This window comes from Impatiens glandulifera, chromosome 6, assembly GCF_907164915.1.
Source record: "Impatiens glandulifera chromosome 6, dImpGla2.1, whole genome shotgun sequence".
Taxonomy (NCBI): domain Eukaryota; kingdom Viridiplantae; phylum Streptophyta; class Magnoliopsida; order Ericales; family Balsaminaceae; genus Impatiens; species Impatiens glandulifera.
Genome location: NC_061867.1, coordinates 16,479,932 through 16,493,857, shown reverse-complemented (window position 1 = coordinate 16,493,857; position 13,926 = coordinate 16,479,932). Strand labels below are relative to the sequence as shown.

The 13,926-nt window shown below is 33.8% G+C and overlaps 2 protein-coding genes across 2 annotated transcripts; one reads left to right on the top strand and one right to left on the bottom strand.

Moving 5' to 3' along the window:
- Positions 1-4,260: 4,260 nt before the first annotated feature.
- LOC124941119 (pectinesterase 3-like) lies at positions 4,261-7,301 on the top strand. Its single transcript, XM_047481385.1, has 3 exons — positions 4,261-4,848; positions 5,390-5,852; positions 6,622-7,301. Exons 1-3 carry the CDS (start codon positions 4,261-4,263, stop codon positions 7,299-7,301), a joined length of 1,731 nt encoding a protein of 576 aa, XP_047337341.1.
- Positions 7,302-7,905: 604 nt separating this feature from the next.
- Positions 7,906-8,702, bottom strand: LOC124943260 (secreted RxLR effector protein 161-like). Its single transcript, XM_047483799.1, has 2 exons — positions 8,606-8,702; positions 7,906-8,534 (listed from the first exon to the last, which is right to left on the bottom strand). The coding sequence occupies exons 1-2, from the start codon at positions 8,700-8,702 to the stop codon at positions 7,906-7,908; spliced, it is 726 nt and encodes a 241-aa protein (XP_047339755.1).
- Positions 8,703-13,926: the final 5,224 nt, after the last annotated feature.

Sequence of the window (13,926 nt, the reverse complement as noted above, 5' to 3'; positions counted from 1 at the left end):
TTGTTGGAAATGTGAGTTAGTTAACTACAACTTTCAACTTGTTCATCAAAGTCAAGACATGTCATAAGTTCATGCATATTTCGATGGAACATTAATGGTCTCGAATTAGACATCTTGGATTATGGGCAACATAGCACGAGCTATGGGTGCTGCTTGGTATCAATTAAAAGTTAACTCAATGACATTTTTAACGATAACTCACTTGCTCTGAATAGTTGAGTAGAACAAAAGTTTTGAATTTTTGAAGTGAAACATAACGTTAGTTTGCTCCAGGAGTCAGGCTGGTACACTTGCATCGACTTGTGAGGGTATGAAAAATCTCTTAAACATTGAATGACGACATTAGACCGATACCATTCGATCGGTTCATGTCCCAGCTTTCCACGCATGGGTAAAAATTCCTTTTTGAAGCATTGTGGTTCAAATTATGGATTTAAAACCGAAGGTATGTCAATTTTGATCCAATTTTGGACACCTTGCCTTTATTTTGAAGTTGCATTACATTCAAGAGCTTCAAACTAAGATTGGGCTGAGATGTTTTATAGAGGACTCTCGCAGCTTTCCAAAACATCCAAAATCATCAAATATTGCGACATATATGTTTTTTTGAAATTTGGTGTTTTGTTAATCTTTCTCCAGCCGAAAGACACTAAATAAAGAACAAACAAATGTCTCCTCTGTGCATACGCTCCATTGATGAAGACAGTGACGTCATCCCGCGTGGTTGACTGGTCCTGGCACGGTTGATTTACGTTGACCAAATCTTGAACCGCACGAGTTTACTTGTTTTCTCCTTTTATATCTTTAGAGCACATTCTTAAAAAATTACAAAAAAAACAATATTATACTCAAAATTATAAAATTTTCAAACCGTTTATTCTAAATGTATTAGCTATTCCAAATTCTAAGTGTTTTTGCGAATTTGCGTTTGGACACGAAAACAAGCGTTTAAATAGTTGTTATGTGCATTTTTCAAAATATAAATATTATACTCAAAATTCATGATTTTCCATACCGGTCTATATGAAGGTGTTAGATCATTCACAATTTGAGTAGTTTCAAAAAGTGACATTTGAATAGTGTTAAAATAGGCCAACTAGAGCTGGTTTGTGAAATAGTTATGATATTTTTGGTATTCCGGTCAAATTATCGAGTATGATCATCATACTAGACCGATCATAGTTATTTTAATTTCGGGGTATAAAAATATGATATCTATAGGTTTATTTCATTAGTCATTTAAGGTCACACCTAAATTGAATTGTATTATTTTTTATTCAATTAGTACAACGCAAAAAGATATATCGGAGGCTCGTTTTTCGACAAAGGAGGTTGAGGGAGTTATTAAGGGGTACGTAAATGATAAAGCGCCAAGATGTGATGAATTTATTTTGACTTTTTATGAAGGTGTGGTCTTTTTTAAGACTAAAATTATGGAAACAATTAATCATTTTTATTGTTTCTCATTATTTGAAAATAGTTAGAACTCTACTTTGATATGTCTCATTCATAAAAATTTAGAACTATTGACGTGAAGAACTTTAGTCATATCATCCTTGTTTCGTCTTTCTATAAGATTGTCTCAAAATGTTTGTTCAACAAATTACAGAAGGTGTTAGAGATAGTCATATCTAATAAATAGACGACATTCATCAAATGATGACAAATCTATGATGCGGTATTTAATAACCAATGAGTGCATTGACTCATCTAATTTAAGAGGTGACAAATGTACTTTTGTCAAGATAGACATTTAAAAAGTTTACGATCACGTCAATTGAGTGTTTTTGTTTCATGTAATGGACAAAATGAGTGTGAAATTAATTGGTTCAATTAGATTTTGTCTTTCATCGATTAAATTTTCTTTCATTGTAAATGGAAGTTTTTAGAGACTTTTCAAGAGTTCTCTAGGGATTAAATATGGCGATCCACTCTCTCTTTTCTTATTTGTCATTGTTATGGAAGCCCTCTAAAAAATGATGGTTCGTAGAAAACTCGGGATTCATGCATGGAGTGAGTTGTGGGATAAGAATGTATCATTTCACCATATCACAATTGTTTGTTGTTGATAACGTCTACATAGTTCAAACCACCTACATGAATTTTAAGCATCTTCGGGATATTTTATGGTTATTTAGTGCATATTCTGGTCTTCGAGTTAATCTTAATAAGTTAGACATTTTTTTCTCATATTCTATTCGAATAGAAAAAGGATGAGGTTGACAAACTTTTTGGGTTCATAATTAGCCATTTTTCGTCAACATATCTTGGTATATCATTGAATGTTAATTTATGATTCAATGTCTCTTAAGACTCTATTATCACTAAAATGGAATGTAAGCTATCTAGATGGAAAACAATATTGAAATGGGTCGGTTAATCCTCAATTAAGAGTATGTTGTCATTTATACTCACATATATGATGTCTTTATTCACTCTCCCAAGAATGTGGTGGTGAAAATGAAGAGAATAATGTGTAAATTTTTTTGAAGATTTTTCTAACTCATCGTTTTGTCATCTAGTTAGATGGGATAATGTTAAATGTTTTACAGATTAAAGAGGTCTGAATATTTGAGATCTTATTTCCTTTAATAAGACTATTTTATCGAAATGGTGTATTAGATTTATAACGGATCGAATAGTTTTTGTGCATTGATGGTCAAATGTAAATATGGTCAAGATTGATCTAGTTGGTTCACCAAATGTCTAATTATCCAACGAGTGTATCATTTTGAGGAAATTTATTCTATGTGGAAAAAATTTGCGTACAGTCCAGATTTATTGTGTGGATGGATTTTTTATTAATCTTTGGGACGACATTTGGTGTAGTTTCAAAAGTCTATATGCGGCGTATCCTAAACTTGCTTCTATTGTTATATTTAGAAATGTCACAATTAAGAACATGTTTGATCATCAGTCTAGGGGTATCTCTAACCGAATTAGATATATAGAAGATTAAACATTATGAATAGTTCTTCCCATAATAGAGTTTTACTTTTGGTATAACGCAAGTAAGTGTCCTCTTCTAAACAAGACATTATGCGTTGACAAAACATTGATAGGTTATATGTAGGCATTACTACAATTTGTTCACTAAGATATTCTATATTATGTTTTATTGGGAGAAACTTTAAGTCAAAGATTCAATCCAAAATCTTGTTTTTTGGATGAAACGTTATTCAAGATGAAATGGATGATATGTGCATTACAAAAAAATGTATTATGATAAGTCGCATGTGTCACGAGAAGTTTGAATTGACAATTCACTTAATTTTGCATTATTGAGGTGTGACCAATATTTAAAGTCTCTTGTGAAGTATTATTGAGATTCAATAGGTGATGCCCAAAGTTTTGAGTAGTTGATAAGAAGTTTGAATTGATGCGGCTTATATGATATACCTATATATTTGGGTTAGCCGAACTTACAATAATCGTCTGATATGTATCATTTATAATGTTATTATTATGACACTTTCTGAAATTAAAATCCGACAGTGTCGATCAGTGAATTAATCGTTTTGCTCGAAAACCTACGAGCTCGATAATATATTGGAGAACGTAGTTGTATTTTATTATTTTTAATATACATAATCATTAAAACAGATTTAATAGTAGATTCGCTATCACCCATATAAACCCATTTACAAATTTTTTACATTTTAATTTAGATTTAAATGAAAAAACACAAATAAATTATTTCTAAAACTTTCTAACATTATTTTCTAATCTAAATTCATATATTGATAAGAACAAAATAAAATTATTAAAAAAAAAAGGTGAAATCTACTATTCTCAAGCTTTCCAAAGCCATCGATGTACATGTCTGCCAAATGCGCCATATATACTCGTGTTTTAACTTTTAGCTATTGATTGATGTATAAATAGATCCCTAAACTAAAAGTAAATGCAAAATTACACCATATCTTAATAATTGTCAATAATTTAACAACTTGTTAATATTTTAAAGAGACGTGGGAGTGGGTAATAATATACACATAATATTTATTATTATGTAACTGCTAAATCCGTGGGGAGCATGTAATGTAGTTCTTGATACACCTTCCTGTGGTGAATTGCAAAATATAATGTTTTAATTGAATATTTAATTATTGAATACATCTAATCGAATTACAAATATTGTAGGATCAATTAATTAATAATTCTTGGAAGAAAAACCTATAATCAACAGGTGTTGTCCACAAGTATAAAAGAGACATTTGAAAACCTACACTTTTGCATAATTTAATTCTATCATATACAATGGACGCGGCAAACAATTCATTCAAGCACTATGGAAAGATCGAAGAAGAACCGAACCAAGATCTTGGTTCCTTTCGTCGCAAGTCAAGAAAGTGCAATATTGTGTTAATCATGATCTCAACTATCTTTTTGGTGGCCATTGTGGTTGGGGTCGTGGTTGGTATCGACAAACACAAGTTGTCTACGAAAGGTTCCTCCTCGGACCTTCCCCCGGTTAGTGCCTCGATTAAGGCATTATGTGCCGTGAGTCAATATCCAGGCTCGTGTTCATCGAGTATTGAGTCGCTCAATACTGATAATTCAATTGATCCTAAAAAGCTTTTTGAGTTGTCTCTTCGTGTTGTTGCGAATGAGCTCTCAAAGTTGGCTACATTTCCCAAGTTGATGATGGCTAAGGTCGATGATGGACGGGTAAATGGTGCACTTAGTGTTTGCCAAGAGGTTATTGATGATGCTATTGGTAGGATCAACGACTCGATTTCAATTACATCCATGAACAAGGTGGAAGCTACTTCGATTGATGACTTAGAGACGTGGCTTAGTACTGCTGTTACCGACCACGAGACATGCCTAGACGCCCTAAACGAGGTGTGCAAGACTTGTCTTTTTTTTGTTCACATTTTTGTTGTAGTGATCTTATAAAATAGACCATAAAACACTAGTTTCTTAACTATATCTTAGAGCTTAATTAATGAAGGGTTACTTGAATATAAAATGACATTGTGAAGAAAAAAAAGTTATTTTGATATAAAGATTGGATTATTTGATTTATTTTGATAAACTAATTAAAATATATTATTATTAATTTAATACTTTATAAAAAAATAGATAAATGATTATTTGAACTAAACACAAATAATTTATGGTTAAATAAGACTTAATTTATAATATACAATCTTTTATGTTTGATTATATTTTTTGTATTTTATCTAAACGTCAAGAAAATAATAAAAATACACATTTTATTTTATTTTACTTCAATATATTTATATGTGGATAAACACAGATAACTTAAATTTCAATAATTTATACATTAAAAAACGTCAAATAGTCACTTCATTATTCAAATAAATTATCAAACAATGTATTATCTTCTTTCGTCTCTTAGTAATTGACTCGCTAAAAATAGGTAAACGCCACGATGTTAGAAGAAGTAAAAGGGTTGATGAGAAACTCAACCGAGTTCACGAGCAACAGTTTGGCAATTGTGTCAAAAATCCTAAGTGTATTATCATCGTACAAGATCCCAAACCGTCACTTATTAGGAGAGGAGACATCGTCATTCCCAGATTGGATGGGACACAATGACCGCAAGTTATTAACGACGACAACAAATCCAACACCAAACATTACTGTAGCTAAGGATGGGACCGGGAATGTGACAACTATTATGGCTGCGGTGGCTAAGATTCCAAAGAAAAGCAAAACAAGATACATTATTCATGTGAAGGCTGGAGAGTATGTTGAGAATGTGCAGTTGAGTTCGTCGTTCACTAACGTTATGATGTATGGCGACGGCCAACTCCTCACCGTTGTATCCGGTAGTCTCAACTTTGTCGACGGCACCTCGACATTTTCAACCGCTAGCTTTGGTAAATGCCTCAATTATAACCCATTTTATATGGTCTTGGTTCATTATTACTATTATGCTTTCTTCGTAACATTACATGAAACAAAATAATCAAATATCAACATAAATTAATATATTATTACATTTCTTTTGAACAAAAACATAAATTAGTATATTTTTTTAATATAATCTTTATCACAATTATCGTATTATTAAAAATTATAAAATTTAAAATAATTGTTTAATTATATATATAATCATGATCATATATTGCACCACAAAAAAAAGTTTGTTTTGCAAAGGAATTTACCAACCAGATAAAAAGTTACTTTCACTATCTTCATTGAATTAATGGGAACATATTGAGTTACTTTACAAACTATTATTTTATTATAATCTATTGTCATAATAATCAATATTTTAATTGAGAGTTATCAAAAACAAAATAAAATTGAATGTAGTCTTTTTTTTGTTTGAATAATTCTTTTTTTTTTTAATGAATAATGATCCAAATTAAAATATGATTTTTTTGCTGCATTTTGTTTAAATCATTCTCTAGATCATGATATTATAATATATTCATTTTTCTTTATGATTTTTCTTTTTCTTTTTAGTAAATGTGTAATTTTTTAAATCATTGTAACTAAGACAAGTCGAGATAATAATCATGGCTCTCTTCATACTTAGAATTTTTCAAATCATGATTAATATGAACACTTTCATACCAAAACAATTCTTCATCGATCTCCAAATGGGCTAATAAAGTTTTCGACATTTATTTTTATGACTAGCTGTTATGGGCACCGGTTTTATCGCAAGAGACATGGGGTTCGTGAACACAGCGGGTGCAATCAAGCAACAAGCTGTGGCTCTTATGTCGACGGCTGATCAATCCGTCTTCTATAGATGTTCATTCAATGCCTTTCAAGACACTCTTTATACATATTCCGGTCGTCAATTCTATCGCGATTGTAGTATTATTGGTACTATTGATTTCATTTTTGGTAATGCAGCTGTTGTATTTCAAAATTGTAGCATTCTCCCAAGACAACCACTTCATGGGCAATTTGTTACTTTAACCGCTCAAGGAAAAACGGATCCAAACCAAAATACCGGAATTGTAATCCAAAAATGTACATTGTCACCCTTCGATAGTCTCACGTCTCAAGCTTATTTAGGTCGACCTTGGAAAAATTATTCGACAACCGTGATTATGCAAACTCAAATTGGTTCTTTCTTAAATCCCGCCGGTTGGATTTCTTGGATTACAAATGTTGTTCCTCCTAATACAATATTCTATGCCGAGTATTTGAACACCGGTCCGGGATCTAGTAGAACTAAAAGGGTTAATTGGGCGGGATACAAGCCTCAATTGAGCACGAGCGAAGCGTCAAAATTTACGGTGAAGTCTTTTATTAGTGGTGAATCATGGCTCCCGGAAACTAATGTAACCTTTGATAACTCCTTGTGAATGCTCACAAATGAGATTGCTTTTGGTTTTGTTTCTTAAGAAATAAAGTTTGTAGTCCCGGACACTCGTATTTATTTTTATCGAACTTCACTCAATTGATTTTAACATGAATTCATATGGTTGTACGTGATACACGTATACATTATTTTAACTATTCTATTTAAAATTGTATTGTTATGGTCCTTATGGATGATGTTGCTTAAGTTTGAAGTGAATGGAATATATATATATATATTTTTTTTTTGCTTAGTGAAGAAAAAATGTCATCAATGAGTAGCACTAGTTAGTTACATCAGGCTCCTAACAAAGGAAACTAAGGCTGAAAAATAGCCACGATTACAAATGAATAACTTAATCAAAGTAAACTAACAATCCTACAAAATAGGAATTTATTCCAACTAGTCTTAAAGACTAGGACAACTACGAACTCTTTTATTCCAACTAGTCCTAAAGACTCAGACAACTACCGACTCTTTCAATCTCTCCCTTAAGCTAATGTCATGAAGAACCATTAGCTTACTTCTGCAAAATCACACATATCAAGCGAGGCTCGAAGTTTCTGAGACGCACCTTCAATGACTTGGTCATGATATCTGTAATTTGATCAGCACTTGCACAGTGAACTAATGAGATAGTTCCTTATTCTGATAAATCCCTTAAGAAGTGAAAATGAACATCGATATGCTTGCTGCGACCATACATAACTGGATTTCTGGATAACTTGACTTGTGGAACTGCTGTCACATTTTATGTTTGTACAACTCTTTCTTTCATAGATCATCACCTTGAGTATCCTCTTTATCCAAATGGCTTGACAAACACATACAGTCGTTGCCACAAATTCTGCTTCGGTAGTAGATAATATCACAATAGGTTGTTTCTTCGAACTCCAAGCTACAACTCCTGAACTGAGTAGAAATGCATATCCACTAGTACTTTTTCGATCGTCACTATCACTGACATAATCGATGTCAGTGTAGGTTTCAAGTTCCTCCGGTTGACTCTCTTTCTTGTAGAAAATTCCCAGATTCATCGTTCCTTTTAGGTATCTAAGGACCTTTTTTTGCAATTTGCAGATGAAGCATAGTGGCTTAGCCATATACCTACTTAGCAAACTTGTAGCATACATTAGATCAGGCCTCGTGGAGGTGAGGTACATAAAACTTCCTACAATTTGTTTGTAGTAAGTCTCATCCACAGGTACTCCCTCTGCATCATTGTGAATCTTCAACCCTGACGCAGTAGGATTGCTTATTGAATTTCTCTATAACATCCCAAGTCTTTTAAAAACTTCTTCTGCATACCTTTTTGATAGATAAATATCCCTTCTTTCTTTTGTAAAACTTCAATACCCAAGAAATAATTCATACATCCCAAATCTATCATGTCGAATTCCCTCATCATTGATGTTTTAAACTCCATCATCAAGGACTCATCACCACAAGTGAAAATTAAATCATCGACATAGATGTTGATGATGATAACTTTACCTTCCTTGCTTTTTTTGGTGAAGAGGGTTTGTTCACTGTGGCAGTCCTGGAATCCCTCCTTAATGAAATGAGCTTTGATTCGACTAAACCAAACTCTAGGATCTTGTTTTAGTCCATACAGTGTCTTGTGCTCTTGATACACCAGTTCTTTACTTCTTTTCTTCTCATAGCCTCTAGGTTGATCAACAAACACTTATTCGGTCAGGTCGCCGTGCAGAAACGCTAACATTATATCAATCTGGTAAATTTTCTATCCTTTATGAACTGTTGATGTTATTACCATTCTCACTATATCTAACCTAGCCACCGGAGCAAAAACCTCGGAGTAGTCGATGCCCTGTTTCTGAGAGTAACCCTTAGCTACTAGGCGAGCTTTGTGCTTTGTGATCTTCTCATTTTCGTCACGCTTTGTCTTAAAAACCCATTTGACTCCAATATTTTTGGCGCTTTTTGGTAACTTTGTGAGAGTCCGGGTGTTTGTTCTTCTCTATGGAACTGATTTCACTATCCATTTCTTGCCTCCATTTTTGTTCTTTCACTGCATCTTGAAAATGAGTTGGATCTTCAGGACCCATATCTTGCAACATATTAATGTTGTCATCATCTAACAAAGTGTCTCCACTTACAAAATCATTCATCCAAAAAGGAGGTCTTCTTACTCTCCCTAGAACTTGTGATTCTTCCTCTTCAACTTGTGGTTATTCCTCATTATCCGACTCTTCCTCTTGAATTTGTGGCAATTCCTCATTATCCTCTTCTGCGTTTTCTACCGCTTTATTACCTCTGATAGGATCAGTGCTAACAATAGAGACTAAGGTCTGACTATTGATAACAGTTTATGACAAACGATTCAATTTTAACTCTATTAGAAGTTAAAATATGTTTTTATTCTTCACAAATCCTTCGAACTCTTAAAACGATTTTAAGTGAGGAAGTGTTCGTCGGATTTGAAGCTTTGAACCAATGAAAGATGAAAGACAGGAAGTAAAGAACATCGGGAGTTGTTTATGGATGTTTGGAGCAAACCCTCCTACATCACCCCTTCTTCCACAACCGGAAGGATTTCACTAAATTCTTGGAATCAAATACAACTTACTGAACTAGCTAACACTCTGTTGAACAGAATAACTTTTGTTCAACTTACAATATTCTCAACAATATCTCTTAGTTAGACAGTGATTCTCTCTCTCTTGAACTTGAAGATTGTAAGAAATTAGTAAGAGCAAGAGTGTGAGCAATTAAGATTGGTAACCGGTAAATTGAGAGAGAGATTCGTTTGTTGTCTTTGAGCATCTATTTGTAGTAGAAGGACACCAACGCTCGAATCTTCTTCATGGACACGTGGCAAGCGTCCATTGGAAGGTCTCCCATAATATCAGAAATCTGCAGACTCTAAGCAAATGGATCGTGGCCGTACCAAAAAGGTAGTGCGCTGAATATCCTCTCTGATATTGTCTTATACTGGACAAACTGTTGGAAAGACATTTGCGTACGTGGCGTTCGTTCATTGGATACAATTATCTGGCTTGTCAGACTGCACATGAATGAGTGGAGAAGAGTAGTAGATAGCTAGTTGATTGTGGATAGACGTATGCTAACTTCAAACGGCTGTTGAAGCGAGGCATTAGGCGTGCTCCATTAGACTACCAAGTCTAAGAGAGTTAGACGTCAACGTCTAACTGCGCGTTCCATTAGACTACCACGTCTAATGGAGTTAGACTTCAACATCTAACTACGTATCTGTTAGACTTCAACGTCTAACTACGTATCAATTCAGACTTGTCTGAAGGAGTTAGACGTCAACGTCTAACTTCGCATCCCATTAGACTGCAACGTCTAACTACGCATCTTTTCAGACTTGTCTAAAGGAGTTTGATGTCAACGTCTAACTTCGCATCCCATTAGACTACCACGTCTAATGCGTTAGACTTCAATGTCTAACTAAGTGCGTTGACTTTGAAATGTCTGTTCGCGCGTTAACTTTGAGTTGTGCCTACAAATTAATAAAACTCTAATTATTAATCCTACACTTAGTGAGATTCGAACCTAGGTCACATGTGTGATAGGCGGGTATATACTTACTACTACACCACATACGATGTTGATATCCAAATATATATTTATATATTTGATATGACTAACAATTATTGAACTTAGTTTTATCCATTTATTATCAAAAACCATTTCATCAGTCATTAAAATCAAGTATGTTAAATTATTTTAAATCAATTAAAATTTTAACCTAACAATTTCTCCTTTTTTGATCATTTAAGCTAAATAAACCAGGTGAGTTCATGATTTAAACATACTTCATCATTAAAAATCTTAACCCAACAATTTCTATCTTTTTGATCATTTAAACTAAATTATCAAAACTAGGTGAGTTAATGATTTAAACATACTTCATCATTAAAAATCTTAACCCAACAATTTCTCTATTTTTTGATGATTTAAGCTAAATTATCAAAACCAGGTGAGTTCATGATTTAAACATACTTCATCATTAAAAATCTTAACCCAACAATTTCTCTCTTTTTGATTATTTCAGCTAAATTATCAAAACCAGGTGAGTTCATGATTTAAACATACTTCATCATTAAAAATCTTAACCCAACAACCTCCCTCAAGCTCATCTTCACTTCCCATGTTACCATCACCTCCCTCATTTTGTGTTTTATCAAACCATTCTAAATTAGCACCTACAAGTGTGTCGAATTCTTTTTCCCACTCCCACTACTCACTTTCTTCAAACACCACATCTTGACTCACAATAATTTGGTTAGTTTCAACATTCAGAAGTCTATAGGCTTTAGTATTCTCACTTACTCCTAAGAAAACACAAACTGAACTTTTATTATCCAGTTTACCTCTATTGACTTTGGGAACGTGAGCATGAGCTATACATCCATGGACTTTGAAGTGCTCCACTCTATGATTCGTGAGGGGTGACGTCTTTTACTTCTAAAGTGGGACATCGGTTCAGTACATGAAAGTCCAGTTTACTACTTCTGGCCAGAAAGATTTTGGAATTTTCTTTGCTGAAAGTAATGCTCGCACCATATTCATTACTATTTAGTTCTTCCTCTCGGCGATGCTATTTTGTTGAGGTGTGTAGGTATTTGTTAGTTGCCTACGAATCTCGTTCTCATTGCAAAAATCATCAAAAACAATGGAGGTTTATTCACCGCCTTATCAATTCTTAGAGACTTGAGTGACTTCCCTACTTCCTTTTCAACCAAAATCTTGAACATTTTGAAACATTCTAGGGCTTCTGATTTTTTTATAAAAAATAAACCCATCCTTTTCTGCTGAAATCGTCGATAAAACTTATAAATTACCTCTTTCCACTGTTGGATGTAGGAGTTATAATACCACAAATGTCTGAGTAAACGAGCTCCAACGGCTGAGTTTCTCTCCAAGAGACATGCTTCGGGATTGCACTTCTTGTCTGTTTTTTATTTAGGCAATCCACACATGTTACAGTTGAAGTCGAGAACTTTGGAAGACCATGTACCATATCTTTGTATTGAAGTGTGCGCAGATCTTTGTAACTGAGGTGGCCATATCGTTGGTGTCAAAGCTTAGATAGATCATCTCCATTTGTGTGAAAACAATTCACTTCTTTGTTTCTTTCTTACTGCACATTATTAACCCTTGGTGATTCTAACACAATGGTGAATATCCTGTTTACACTCTTCTCAATATGTGCAATAAAACCTCTTTGTGGGTGATATATATTGCATAGTTTTCTTTGAAATAACATTGTTAATCCCTTATATTGCATCTGGCCAATTCTCAATAGATTGTTCTTGAGATTTGGTATGAAGTAGACATCTCATATGCCGTATACAACGCCCCCTAGCTCTAGTTTAACAACTCTTTTGTCACTTACTTGCATTCTGTTGTTGTTTCCAAACTTGACTGAATGGGAGAATGTCAAGTCCAAGCTTGAAAACATATATTTGTCACTGCACATATGGTTTGAGCCCTAAATCAATGAACCAAACGTCTCTCCTTTTTCTCTCAGAATTATCTACATAGGCCATCAATAGAAGTCCATCATCTTCCAGTTCAACATAATTTTTTTCTTTGTTCCACTTAAGACACTCAAATTGATAGTGTCCCAAATTTTGACACTTAAAACACTCAATAGTGACTTTATCCACATTATATCTTCCTTTTCCTCGTCCACGGCCTCGAGATGGTCCTCTTCCTCTACCCCTTCCATACCTTACTCTTTCTTCCACCTTGAGAGTTTGGTCGTCATCTTCCTTGTGAACGCGATTGAACTTTTGCTCGTGCATCACTAGTGAGCTTTGTAGTTCATCAATGGATATGTTATCTGTGTCCTTGGATTCTTCGATGGACACTACCACACATGTGAATTTCTCAGTCAAGGTGCGCAAGATCTTCTCTACAATCTTAGAATTTGGTATGTCATCCCCATTGTTGCGCAACTTGTTTGCAATTAACATTACTCTTGCAAAGTAATCTGGGATGCTTTCTCCTTTCTTCATCTCTAGAATTTTAAAATCTCTTCTTAGAGAATTTCTCAATGACTTTTTCACTTTTTTATTTCCTCCAAAATTCTTCTTAGTGAATCCCACACCACCTTGGACGTGCGCCGATCCAGAATTTGCTTGAAAACAGTTATATATATTTCTTGAAAGAGATAATGTTTTACTTGGTGATCTTTGGTTATGGCATTGTCCAATAGTCCTTGTTGTGCATCTATGAGTAGGGTTCTTTCCGTTGGTTCTTCAAAACTGCATTCCACTAGACTCCATAGACCCTTTGTCCGCAACAGGTTTTCCATGAGTTCGCTCCAATGATCATAGTGACCATCAAAATGTGGAATTTTGGTAAGTGTTTTATCTTCACTCATTTTTCTGTGTATGAGATCTCAGGTTGGTACCTCTCAAAAACTCTCACTCTCAAACTTGTCTCTGATACCAAATGTAAAGAATAGAGAAAATGTTTAATTGTTATTCAATAAGAACTAGGCTATATATAGCATTAGTTATAACGGTTATAACGATTATAACGTTTGATTTATTAAAATTTTCATCCAAGATGGTATATGTGAAATCTAGAGCTTCTTCTTACAAAGTTTTCTTCATTATTCAAATGTAGCA